This window comes from Amphiura filiformis, chromosome 2, assembly GCF_039555335.1.
Source record: "Amphiura filiformis chromosome 2, Afil_fr2py, whole genome shotgun sequence".
Taxonomy (NCBI): Eukaryota; Metazoa; Echinodermata; class Ophiuroidea; order Amphilepidida; family Amphiuridae; genus Amphiura; species Amphiura filiformis.
The window spans coordinates 88,508,151-88,521,999 of NC_092629.1; the positions used below are offsets into that span (position 1 = coordinate 88,508,151).

Here is a 13,849-nt window from a genome sequence, read left to right on the forward strand (position 1 = left end):
GTGTTATTTTTGTATAAATGAGTCACCCCCACCCCGCCCCTATATCCTCAAATGTATATGGAGAGGTTTGTACAAATTGGAGTGTAGAAGACTGATATACTTCGGAATATCAGATATATTGAGTTTGTTTTAAAACTTGATTTAAACAAAAAGCAAGATAATTAGGCCTATACTTTTACAAACGTTAACGTCTATGTGTGTTCGTGACATCATATTGGGGCTGGCGATACCCACATAGAATAAGCATCGGTGAAAGGCCGCTTTATAATGAAACCTTGAAAATAATAATGATTGCCTCATTATGAGCTGATGTTTTAATATTTTTTTCCATGATATTTTCTTGTAACTTAGGGGCTGTGCCATAATTCTGAGCCGAGGGATACATTTCTAAACGGCCTGCCAAAATTCGCTTGCCCCTCCGGGGCCCCTCCCGCTGAGGTATACTAATCTCAGCCCCCTGGTCCACCAAAAATATTGCCCCCCCATTTGCACATGTCAAATATTTGGGATCCCAATTTGCAAACTTTTACTCGATAGGCCTATATTGCGAGCGCAGCAAGCAGGAAAATTAGCATATTAAGCTTTTTCGTACTGTTTTCCGAAGCCTTTTTAAAGAGTTTTCTTTAATAGGCACCCCATGAATGTATGACAAAAATGCACCCCCTTTTTTTTTTGGCCAATTTTATCCTCCCCAAGCTTATTGCACACACCCTTACAAAAATAGGTCACATAATGGGCCACGTAATTTTAACTGATTATACTTAAAATGCCAGCTAAACCAAGCGGCCAAATTCCACCATTAACGTATACATGAGCAACCAGGATAGCAACAAACACCCTTGGCCTACTATAGTATATAGGCCTATAGGCTAATCCTGATAAATCGGACACTCATGTACCATGTTTACTGGTATGAGCCAGAGCACATCATCGTGGCTGGCAGCAACTTCGTAGCATTGCCAGTGTCCTAATGAGACTAAAACAGTATCACTATTGATCGGTTGCATGGTAGGCTAGACTAAGACTAGTAGTCTAGCAGCGAGATTTAACGAATACTGCTGGTAACAAGTATCCGATTCATATCGCTGGTGCCTACTAAATTAACCTGTAATGTTCAATTCTAGATCTGGACAATACCAAAAACTATTACACTATTAAATATGTGCTTATATTTCCAGCTCTTTTTTAACAGATTTTCGTTTCTTTTCTAACTTATTCATCTTTTCCTGCTTTTTTGTGGTATTTTTTATTCTATAAACTGTATATTTCGTCGGCGGCCGTATCACATACTGACGTATTCGACATTTTTAACATTTTTGAGAAAATTGGTATATCAGTTTTGTTATGTTCTACTTTATATATTCACCAAAAACCATGCCTCAAAGTGGCTTAATTAGTAAAATATTAATTAATTTCATTATGTCGTATTTACAAAACCTTGAAATGTCTGCATCACATCACGACGTATTTGCCGATCACCTATACTGCGCAAGCCCAGTATATCGTATCTGCAATTTGAAGAATTGGCCGTTTCACATACTGACGTATTTGCGCGACTCTGTCATTGCACGGCAAAATTGCTGTTTTGTCCTTTTCACATACTGACGTATTTGCGCAACTGTTTCACATACTGACGTATTTGCGCGACGTATTTGTCATTTGAACGGCGAAATTGACATTAGTCCTTTTCACATAGTGACGTATTTTATTTAATATTGATTTTTTGCAGAATAAGTTATGCTCTGATAGTGATAAGTGAATTATATTGAAAATATGGTATATTTGCATTACTGTTAACCTGGTTTTAATCGACAATAATATTTTATTATGCAGCAAATGAAAATCGCTAGGTTCGATTTTCTCGAATGCGTATTTTGCAAATACGTCAGTATGTGATACTGCCGACGATTTGTGTGCAAATTGAGGGCGCTATCATTATTTTATTTTTAGATTTAATTTAGCCGAATAATATAAGTTACTCCTAACATTTCATGATAAAAAGTCTAAATTTCGTTCTTATTTGTTACTCTTTTTTACTCTTGTTTTAACGCCATTATACCATTGTTTGCCCTTGTAAAGATGAAAACACTAGAGTCCCTATACAGGGTGTCCCAGAATGATTCATACCGGGAATATTTGTTTGGCATTTTAAGGCCGTCATATATTTAGCTTTCTCAGATTTTTTAGATTTTAAAAATTGGACGTTTCTAGTAGAAGTTAGAGAGGATTGCGTAAAAATGGTGAATTTCAAGTTTTGACAAAGCAACCTATTTATTTCGTTATTTGGAAAATGTTATATGCAGTATATTTGTTGTGTCCTGTTCTTAATTCTACTAAATAGTCGATATCTATCGTTTATTTATGATGTTACGAAGCAACATGTATGGAATAAAGGATTTGCTACGCTTGAGTGACCTTAAACTCTTTCTTTGGCGGCAATTATTGCGGTGTGTGAGTTTCTTCATTTGAAATGCCGGCAGAGATGCATTTTTCATAAAAAGTATAGAGAAGGTTCGTCCTACAGCATGCATTTATGTCCACAGTATATTGGCAAACCCACAGCTACGTGACGAAGAAGATTAAAATGTACTGCGGAGGATGCTTGAGGAAGTTATATCCTCTGTAATAATGACATTTTTGGGTAAAAATTGGGGTAAAAATCACATAAAAAGTACGTTTTTCAACCTAAATATCGGATGTCATATTGAAATGTTTCACTTAATCCCATATCAAGAATTATTTTGCATTGTAAGCTCTTTATCTATGCTAAATTTGGTGTATTTCCAATAAAAGAATGCAGGATTTCTCCAATATATTGCACAGTGCGGCTGGACGATGGTGATAAAGGATCCATGTGTTATGATGCCTTTGCACTGTAAATTACACACATGCCGTTTTCGTCCATTTTTAGTAATAGCAATGTCACACGAAAACGAATCAAGCTATTTCCATGAAAGTCACAGAATAAGTAGGAGACACGTGTGGCATTGTATTGCATTTATAAAGATTAGATACACTGTTGACTATATATTTTTGATATTTTGTTCAAACACGGTATAAATCATTCTGGGACACCTTGTATATGGAGAGTTGCGACATGGCGGGTATCCAAATTTGAGATATGGGCGCCATTTTGTGTCCAAATTGTGTTCGAAGTTATACAGTAAGTCTATGAGAAAATCCTGCCAATTTGCATATAAATGGTTGTCACTTTAAAAAACGACCTCGAAACTCATTATGACCTTGACATTGACCTAAGCCGTCCACACCATTTTGGGAATGTGTGATGGCTTCTGTTTCAGGATGGCTTGCCAGATCCTCCGATCACGTGATAGACTGGTAGCTTCAGCCAGGGAGGTCAGGTTTCTAGTAGCACAGTCTGCCTTTACACAATCTGTCCATTTCTTGGCTGGTCTTCCACGTGGTCTGTCACCATGGATATTGGAGGTCAGGAGTATGTTTGGGTATCTTGATGGTTGCATCCGATTGACATGGCCAAAGTATTTCAGTCTTTTTGTCACTCTGTCAATTATCGTATCCTTCAGACATAGGCTTTCTCTGATGACGGTGTTCCTGATTTTGTCTAGTCTGGTGACACCCATGATTTTCCTGAGGCAGATTATCTCAAAAGTCAGCAGCCTATTTTCGTCTATATTTTTTTGCAGTGTCCATGTTTCTGAGCCCTACATAAGGATGGACAGGACAAGCACTTTGTAGAGTTCGATTTTTGTTGAGCAAGTGATGTCTTTAGCATGCCAGATTTTGTTGAGACTTTGAATCGCCCCAAGCGCCTTTCCAATTCTGTGCCTGATATCTTCTGAGCATGTTCCCTCTGAGTAATGGCACCTCCAAGGTATATGAACTTGTCTACCTGAAGAAGTTTCACCCCATTGATGTTGATGTTTAGGTCCTGTGGGTTTAGGTTCACTTTGTTGGTCAGTGTTTGCAGATCTCTTTCATTTTCGGCTATCAGCCCAATATCATCTGCAAAGCGAAGATTATTTATCAGGTGTCCTTGTATGTTGACGCCAATTGTAGTGTCATTAGTTGCGTAGAGCATTACGATTTCCAGGAGGATGTTGAAGAGTTGTGGGGACAGTACACAGCCTTGACGTACTCCCACCGTTGTTCTAAACCACTCTGTCAGTTCGCCGTTCACTCTGACTGCACTTGTAGACTGATTATACAGTGCTCGAAGAAGTTGTATGTGCTTGTTTGAGTATCCAAAGAACTGCATCGCTTTCCAAGGACCTTCCTGCCACACTGTATCGAATGCCTTTTCAAAGTCGATGTAACAACAGAATAGGCTTTTCTTCTTAAGGTGTTTCTCTGCTATCTGTCTGAGGGTGAACAGTTGATCTGTTGTTGATCTTCCCGGTCTGAAGCCTGCCTGGGATTCTGACAGAATTTCTTCTGTTCTCTTTATGATTCTACGTTGGAGAATTAGAGCAAATACGTACCTTTCCTGCATGGCTCAGTAGACTTATGTGCCTGTAGTTGCACAGTCAAGCTTGTCTTTCTTCTTAAAGATGGGATTAATAATTGCTCTACCCCAGTCAACTGGGAAGACTTCCTCCTTCCAAAGTTGATTACAGAGTCTATAGAGAATATCTATGCCAGTTTCTCCTGATGCTTTCAGTTCTTCCGCTGTTATACTATCATAACCCGGTGCCTTTCCATCTGTTAACTTCTTAACAGCACTAGTCACTTCATCTCTTAGGATGTCTGGTTCATTTTCCAGCTTAGGCATCTGGGGTATTTGAATTGCATCCACATTGACATAGTTTTTATTATTATACAGCTCCTCGTAATTTTCTTTCCATCTATCTTTCACATCAGATAAATCAGTCAGGACTTGTCCATCTTTGCTCCTCACTGTTTGCATTTTGATACTCGATTTCCTTGTGATCTTCTTAATAGTTGCATAGACCTCCTTGGATTTTGGCGCTTGGTGTGCGTTATCCACCTTTTTACATAGATCTTTGATCCACTTATCTTTGCATCCTTTAGTCTTCCTTTTAATTTCTCTGTTGAGGAAATTATACCGAGCTCTCTTGGTGGAATCTGTCATTTTTTCTATCTTTCTATCTTAACCTGCTTTCGCTCGTCGCTTAATTGGAGAACCTCCTCACTAATCCATGGGTCTTGATGCTGGGCCTTTCTGTTGCCAAGAACCTTCTTAGATGTCTCGTTGAAGGCTGTTTTTATGCCATCCCATTGAGTTTCTACATCTGTGTCATTATTATACAGCAATGGGGAGAATCTTCCTCCAATTTCAACTTCATAGGAGTTTTGAGTAATAGTGTCTTTGAGTTTTTGAACATCGTATCGTTTGGGATAATTTGGTCTTGCTTTTGTCTTGAATCTGAGCCGTAGGTTGGCTATAACCAGTTGGTGGTCAGACCCAACATCTGCACTGGGAAAACTTCTTGAGTTGTCGATGGAGGTTTTCCATTTCATTATATGCACACATATTTGGAAAGCTAACACAATAATGATTACATATTTGGGCATATCAATTCTTATTTACAAGTCACGTGACCAAAATCTTAGCTAAGACGTCAAAAAACCATGGTTTTTGTGATTTTGATGAAAATCGAAGGAAAAAAGGGTTTAAATGAGTCTAACGTACTCCGGTATTTTTTTAAACTTGGATATGTCAAGGATGATAAAAGCTAACCATATTATAGTCAAAAAAGTGAAACATATATTTTCGCTATCTTCTGTTGCCATGGTAACATGTTACAAATCCACAGATTTGGTAAGATTCACTTTATTTTACTATACGGTGTGCAAAAAGTTCGTTCCGCCCTTATGTCCGATTTGCACCAAGCATATCATCACTATAGCTAGAGCGCCATCAACTTTTGCCCTCCGGATTACTTGCTATGAATGTTCTTAGGATATACTGTAAAAAATCTCTAGGCATTTTGCATTTCTTGTAGTGTGGACAGATGGGTATCTTGAGGAATTCAAAGAACCGCAAACCTCAGAGAATTTAAAGATGGCGTCCAAAAAAACCTGGACAGTGGCTTGTTCAAGGAGAGAGAAATTGCTAGAGAATGGAGGAAGAAAGGTCTTAACCCAATAGAGAAATTGTGGTCTATTCTAAAAGAAAAGTTTTTATGGACTCCTGACTGCAAAATCATAACACATTCACAGATAGAGTCCAGAGTTTATGCCAAGCCTAGACAAGAATAAGAAACTTCTTGTGCCATTAGTGGATGGTAATTGGTGAAAGCGTGTTTTGAAGGTGACCATGGTGATTGACCACCAAGGATACTATGACTTCAAATAAATTGGTGTAACATCTCTACAAATGTAACAAAATCGCAAATAACAAAATATAACCTAAAATGCATTGTGTAAGTTTAATTTTAAACGCATTATAAATGCTTGGCGTATTAGCTAAGATTTTGGTCACGTGACTTGTAAATGAGAATTGGTGTGCCCAAATTTGGAATTATTATTGTGTTAGCTTTCCAAATATGTGTACATATAATGAGTTTCGAGGTCGTATTTTAAAGTTACAACCATTTATATGCAAATTGGCTGGATTTTCCCATAGACTTTAGACACAATTTGGACACAAAATGGCGGATTTTTGGAAGTTGTCGCAACTCTCCATATATATAGGGACTCTAGAAAACACGATTTAAGAGCGCCATCAATGTTCACCTTTTCTTAAAATGACGTAGTTTTACATGTTATCAAACAACCGTGAGGCCGATGTGAATCGAACTCGGGACATATCCAGATTTGGAATTAAGCCCTATCGCATCGCATTGTGCATCTCAAATATTCCTATTGCATCCCACATTAAGGGAAGGGGTATGAACGTTTGGACAGTATTTATTGTGGGACATTAGAGCACATCAGACATATCGAATTGCATTCTGAATACGCGTATGAAGAATGTCCTTCTGATATCAAATAATTTTGATTTTTTGAAATTCGCAATTTAATACACATTTTATGGCAAATCATTAAAATTGATATTTTTGATATTTAACAGTACTCGAAGTAAACTTTATAAATCTGATGATTTATACTTAAAGTGTATGTAGGGTGGGATGAAAAGCCGACGATCAATTGAAAATTTTGACCTTTCGTATTGAAGATATGGATTTTTCCCCAAAACACCAACAAAAATTAGGTCTTTTTGGGAAAAAATCCATGTCTTCAATATGAAAGGTCAAAATTTTCAATTGACCGTCGGCTTTTCCTCCCAGCTACATACGCTTTAAGAATATATCATTAGATTTATATAATTTACTTCGAGGACTGTTATATATCAAAAATTTGAAAAATATCAAATTTTAATAATTTGTCATAAAATTTATATTATATTGTGATTTTCAAAAAATGAAAATTATTATTTGATATCAGAAAGACATGCTTCGTATTCAGAATGCAATTCGATAGGTCTGAGGTGCTCTCAAGTCCCACAAAAAATACTGTTGAAACGCAATAAACGCTCATTCTAGATCCCTTAAAATTGGGGTCCAAATTGTTGTTGCCATTCAACGTGTCTATCGGGGATCGTCCATCCAGTTAAACAATCCATTGAAGATCTCCGCATCACGACTCCAGTCCACTGTACCGACTGCTCCACACTGGCCAAAGCATAAAGCAGACATGTTTCCCTGTTCTCCAAGCCCGTACATATCAGCAGTGCCTCTGACGACGATCGAGACTCTCCATCTGACTGCACGGCACCTATTGTCAGGTAGTAAGAGATTCTTAATAGGCTGCAACACAGATCAGGAAACAAGACCACATCGTGAACAAGGACGAGGGGCAATACAGTCTTAGTCACGCATTTGACGATCTTCTTGCAAAACGAGCTGGCAACCCAACCAGTATCATCTGCGGTCTCTCTGCTAGACTTCGAAACGTCCACAGTGAGTACTACTTTATTGGATTAGAAATAGGAAATTCTACAATTCATGTTTCAATTAGCCTATCAACAAGGCTCTGCCTGGCACCGTAGTGGGAGCGCCACCTATATTATTCCACTGAACGGCTTCGCCGCTCGCTGTCGCGGCTTCGCCGCTCTGTCGCGCCTTCGGCGCTCAGCTCGCGGCTTCGCCGCTCGCCCCCCTAGGATCGCGAGGTCTTTGACAAACGGCTTCGCCGCTCACCCCCTAGGATCGCGAGGTCTTTGACAAAGACTACGGTATGTTTCAATAACAATCCTCATGAAAATGTTCAGTAATATACTATAGTATTGTTAATATTGGACATGATGTTGCAAGTACTCCGATTTATTTTTAACGTGTCGGCGCAAGGGCATTTCTCGAGGATATACAGCAAAACAGAAATTATTATTAGACACCATGTTGCAAGTACTTTGATTTAATTGACAAACTTTCGACCCAAGGGTCTTAAAGGAGTATTTCGTGATCCTAGCATCATCTATTTATGTCATTTTTCATTAGATATTTCATTCAAAAACCTATTCCCAAAATTTCAGTTGATTCCGATTTTGCGTTCGTGAGTTACGCATGATTATGTGTATTACACTGCTCCATAGACAATGCGTTGTAATTTCGTTCTGGTGCACCAGAACGAAATTCAAATTTCACGATATCTTTGCTAAACGAATTAATCTGCAAGAAATATTTTGTACATAAACATTATGTAGCCAGAGGCTTCCAGTGATATAAAAATCTCAACTTTTTTTGAGAAAAGTGGGGGGATGAGGCTGTGGATCACGAAATGCCCTTTTAAGTTGTCAGAGTTCTGGGACTGTACAACCAAAATAAACAAAGTAATAAAACCTCAACAGCTAAAATAGATATGTCATGAAACGAATGTGTTTACCCCATAGGCAGCTTGTTGCTTTTTGTTGTGTTGTGCACGGTAGAAGTTTCGTACCGGGAATTTAATTGGTCAACAAAGCGTGTATAGAGAGAATTTGTATTTTCCTCAAGTATTGCATTTTGCTTTTTTTGTACCTTATCAAATATACGACGACCACAAAAAAAAGTATTTTAAAAAGGCACATAATTGTAAAACTAAACCATATTTTGGTTAAACTTATTTTTCAATCGATGCAATATCGTATCCTGCACATGTGACCTCTACAAGCAAAGTTGCAATATGCACAATTTAAGAGTGGACTTTTCAAACATCCACCACAGAAGACTAATTAATTTGAACTGAAGATTACTGCACTGTCTCGTTTTTATGGTAATAAATCTGGTCTTCTTAACTTTGGTGAGCTATGAGTAATATCAACCGCATCCTTACAAGACTCCTCGACGAAATTCGGACTTTCGCATATCTAGCCAATTCGTAATCTCGCGACCAGACTACATGTGATTATGGTCTCTTCCTAGTCTCTTCCCAACTCAAGTGTACTTTACCCCTTTGTTAGGTTTTTTATATTTGTTTTGTTTTGTTTTTTGGGGTTTTTTTGCACAACCTCGTCAGCCATTTTTGACAAAACGAGATATGTTAAGTTTCATAATCTATGTATTACACTCTACATTCTGACAAACATTCAAGACAAACATGTCATTAATTAATGAGATATATCATTTGTACGCCACTATTTTGGTATACAGATCTAGGGATTATTGGGGCAGAGTTTATCTTTTGAATCCTCTTAGAGGGCTATCATTTTTTTCGGAAGGGGTCCCAAATTTACAAAAAGTATGCGTTAATAAATTTGCGCACCCCTATTTCGGCAACAAACATTTTATGATCCCAAACCCCAAAATTGTATTGAAATCAGTCTTTTTGAATAAAATAACACACTTTCTGTGGTCATCGTGTGACTCCCTACATTTTGGTCATAAAACCGCCTCCTATTATTCTTTCCAAGACTTTATGACCCCCGTATATTTGGGACCCCCCTTTCGAATAAAATGATATACCTCTTATGACCACTGATGCATAGGCAAGGACACTCGCGCGAATTGAAAGACTTGTCGCACGCGACAGTTCGTATCACACACATAACAAATGCCTATACAATCAAATAGGTTCATTACAACATTTGATTGAATGGATTGAGTTACTCTAAAATGAAACGATAACAACAAAGAATCATGAAAAAAGACACATACAAGATAAAATAATAATAAAATTATATAAACAATGTTAAAGATAAAATCAAGGTACAGAGAATAAAATTTCCTCAAATCAGAAAAAACAAACATTGACAGACATCATAATCTGTCAGAAATTACTGCATGAGATTCGAACCATCAATCTTCTCCCCAAGTTCTCTTTATCCTCGCACTATAGTCTAATGCTCTGCTCACTGGGCCACAACGTATCAGGTGAATGATTACCGCATTATCATGAACAAGTTTGTTCGATCTTGTTCATAATTGTATGTGTCGATAGGTTTCACCCTTTAACTACACGTACCCTTAATGATCAGTGATAATAGTCGGCTTTTACAGGGATGGCGCTCTCTCATTTCCATGAGCTCCATAGCGCCATTAGGCGAACGTTTACGGTATTACACTCTACATTCTGACAAACACTCAAGACAAACATGTCATTAATTAATGAGATATGTCATTTGTACGCCACTATTTTGGTATACAGATCTTTGTTGACCTACTGACGTATCATGTGTCCTATGTCAATTTTGAATGGAGAATAATTTTTCAAAAAAATTGACATACTGAGGTATAAATTTAATGACTAATTACAATTAGTTGGTGAATGATAGCCATGTAATTTAATTATCTATTGTTACATACCCATTCAAGGAAATGGGACATAGGAAAATAATGACTATTGCAACCCAACTAACAAGTAAAAAGTCAGTAGCTCTTGGAATAATTTGACAAGAGCGAAATAAAAATCGTGGATTTTACTGTAGAAACCAATGATGGGTCTCACCACTGACCCCACCTCTATGATCATTTTTGATGGCCGGTCCTACCCCCGGGTAAAGTGCGGGGGTAAAAAAAGGGTGGATCTACGATTAGCTTCAGAGGATGATTTAAGGAAGCCCCATCATGCACTGCAAACGTGTTATCACCAGAGTTTCAACTGCCACTTTACTTTTCAAATCCCATTGAATTCTGTGCAAAAGACGTTGTTTAAGAATTGTGCGTGTGTCATTATTTAGTTGGTCGATTTCAGATCTAAAGTGATGTATGCATGAAGGATAATTCACACCTTCTGTAGGTAACATAAAATGTGAAATCGACCAGCATTGTGAATGCGTTTTTATTGTAAATATATCAGTCCAAATTCAAATTTAACCATGGCCGTCAATGCAATGTGCGAGCAGTCGTGTCATGTTCACTCACACAGCTGTGCTAACCGCAAGTCAACACAGTGGCGTGGTGAGAAGTGCTTAAATCATCCTCTGGATTAGCTTAGGTCGTTTGGGCGTAAACGCGTGCGTTTATTATGACATAAAAAATCAAAATCCTTCGTAGTTCTAGGGATATAACATAAGTTTTATTACAAGGCCAGAGAGCATGCGCATAGACATTTATGTAAAAAGGTCATACTTTTATGTAAAAAGGTCAATGGACATAATTGTCGATCGATATATTGCTTTGCAAAAGCAACGGAGTTTCATTGTCTTAAGTTCTCTTTGTTGGCTATGACTGAGGGATCTTCTCTCGATGATCAAACTGAAAATGGCGTCTTTCAGTTTATGTTTCATCCTCTCGTTATTGTGGCTCATCACGAATTGCTGTGGGAAACGGGTTATTATAGAGCATCGTAAGTCCAAGATTGATTGTTTTGGTGTTCGTTTGTTTGTTTGTTTGTTTTGTTTGAAGAGGTTTGGTGCTTTTTATGTGCACCATGTGCTATTCTCTCGTGTACAATACCTTTGTTCCAAAATGTTACTTTATATGCTTCACTGCACCTTAGTTATTTCCTATGTCCAAACGGCTGTCTGCCACGTTGTACATATAGATCTCTGTCTGTATAGACGAATCCAACGAGCCAAATTATGGTCAGGATTTGGTCGGCCATTACTGGGTCCCCGTCGCATCTAACTGGTGTTGTAACTGCCCAATTGGGTGGATTAAAACCCGCTTTAAAATCGATGTTATATTGCATTGTGTTGTAATCTTTCATCATTCTTTTGTCTACGTGTAACACGGGTGATGGAATGCAGTTGCAAATTCCCGCCAAGGACGCATCATTTCTCATTTCTGGTGGGATTTACTCAGCAGGGACCCAGTTATGGCTGCTATTGAGGTGTAGGAATGCGTGAAATTGGATTCGTCTATAATCGTACGTTGATTTCTTCTTAATTATTTCCTTGCATACTTTTTAAAAGCCAAACGGTGTCTTTTCAGAGTCACACCAGACTGAGTAGCTACACCGTAGCCAAAACACGATATGATCCTTAGGCTAGCTGAAATCCTCACATCCTAGCCTGTTATATGTTCCTCTGCCCAAATTAGAGTTTCCCATCCGGCACCACGTGGAGGTCTGGGTTGTGTTGCCTGCGAACAAATACTATTCCAGCTCTGCGGACCTTGCCGGACTGGTTGTTTTGATGAACACCGTTATCCTTTTCATAGCTGTCTCTGTCTGTGTGTCTGTCTGTCAGTCCGTCTTAGGGGCGCACTCAGATTAATAAGTAAACAGATTGGAATGTTCCATGCCTGTGCCCTCTAAGCGTACTCGAATTCAGCTGACGTCGGTACAGTGTTCAGACCTGGCGACATCGCGCGAAGTTTCTTTTGTGTACGCTCGCGCTATTTGAGCTATATTTTTGAGTTTGCTCACGCAGTACCTAACTTAGCGTCGATCCCCATGGGCAACATGCCAAGTTTCCACGGTATGGGGGCGCACCATTAGATTTTCAGGGGGTGGCATGGGAGTTTTTTTTTAAAGAAAAACTTCGCCCACGAAAAACAACAAACATTTTATGCCTCACTGAGAACTAAAATAAAAAGAAATAGGTATACATTAAAATTGAAAGAAAAAACAATTGCCGCCAAAAGCGGCGTAAAAAATTGCCGCCAAAGGCAATGAAAAAAAAATTCGCCTGACATAAACTCCCATATCTCTCCTGTGAATCAAATGGTGCATAGTCGCGTCCTTTATCATATGCGTGTCTATCGCACAACGGCGTGGATTTATTGTGTAAATTTCCCAATTAGCGCTGTGCTGCGAAAGTACAGATAACGCGGAATAAAGCAACGGATTCCATATTACCATTATGTCGATTGCTCAGTGCCAGATGTGGGTAAGTGCAATAACTGCCCTTTGAACATGTGTCAATTTACACACAGTATATGGTACAGCGTCATCATCCCTATATCTTCGTGTCAAAAATTGCCGTGATAGTACGGCGAATCCACTCGTTCTTCAACAGCTACGCATGGCGATTTTGTTCGAGATAGGCCGAGCGACTCAGGCTAAGCATATTACTTACACAATATGAGATACCACAGCGTTTCCATTCACACACGTTTTTACGATCTGCGCATGCTCAGTACCCATATGATGTTGCCATTACAAAAAAAATCGATTTGTTGTCAGGTAAAACCCAGGTTTTGTTTTCAATTAACTCACTGGAATTTCAGTTAACTAAGATACGATACTCGTGTTCTTTCAACACATATATTTAACTGAATATTAAATCACAAGTCTATAATACAATGCACCATAGTGAGACACTATACAACGTTCTTAAACTACGTCAATAATAGAATATTTAAATGTAATTGAATACATCTCTACATCTGAGTTTGTACTTCATCACTGAGCGATCTAGCGATCGGTTTCAAGCCAATCAGATATGACTCCTTTTCTTGCGTTCGGTGAAATACCAATCGCCCGTCGCTCACCAACGGAGTATTAAGACGTGATTCATTGTAGGGAAAAAAATATTTATTTACAG

At 38.4% G+C, this 13,849-nt stretch overlaps 2 protein-coding genes across 2 annotated transcripts; both read right to left on the bottom strand.

Moving 5' to 3' along the window:
* Positions 1 to 3,254: 3,254 nt before the first annotated feature.
* Positions 3,255 to 3,602, bottom strand: LOC140144410 (uncharacterized). The gene has a single exon (XM_072166222.1). The coding sequence runs from the start codon at positions 3,600 to 3,602 to the stop codon at positions 3,255 to 3,257; it is 348 nt and encodes a 115-aa protein (XP_072022323.1).
* Positions 3,603 to 5,076: 1,474 nt separating this feature from the next.
* On the bottom strand, positions 5,077 to 5,460 carry LOC140144436 (craniofacial development protein 2-like). Its single transcript, XM_072166249.1, has one exon. It carries the CDS (start codon positions 5,458 to 5,460, stop codon positions 5,077 to 5,079), a length of 384 nt encoding a protein of 127 aa, XP_072022350.1.
* Between the last annotated feature and the right edge of the window lie 8,389 nt (positions 5,461 to 13,849).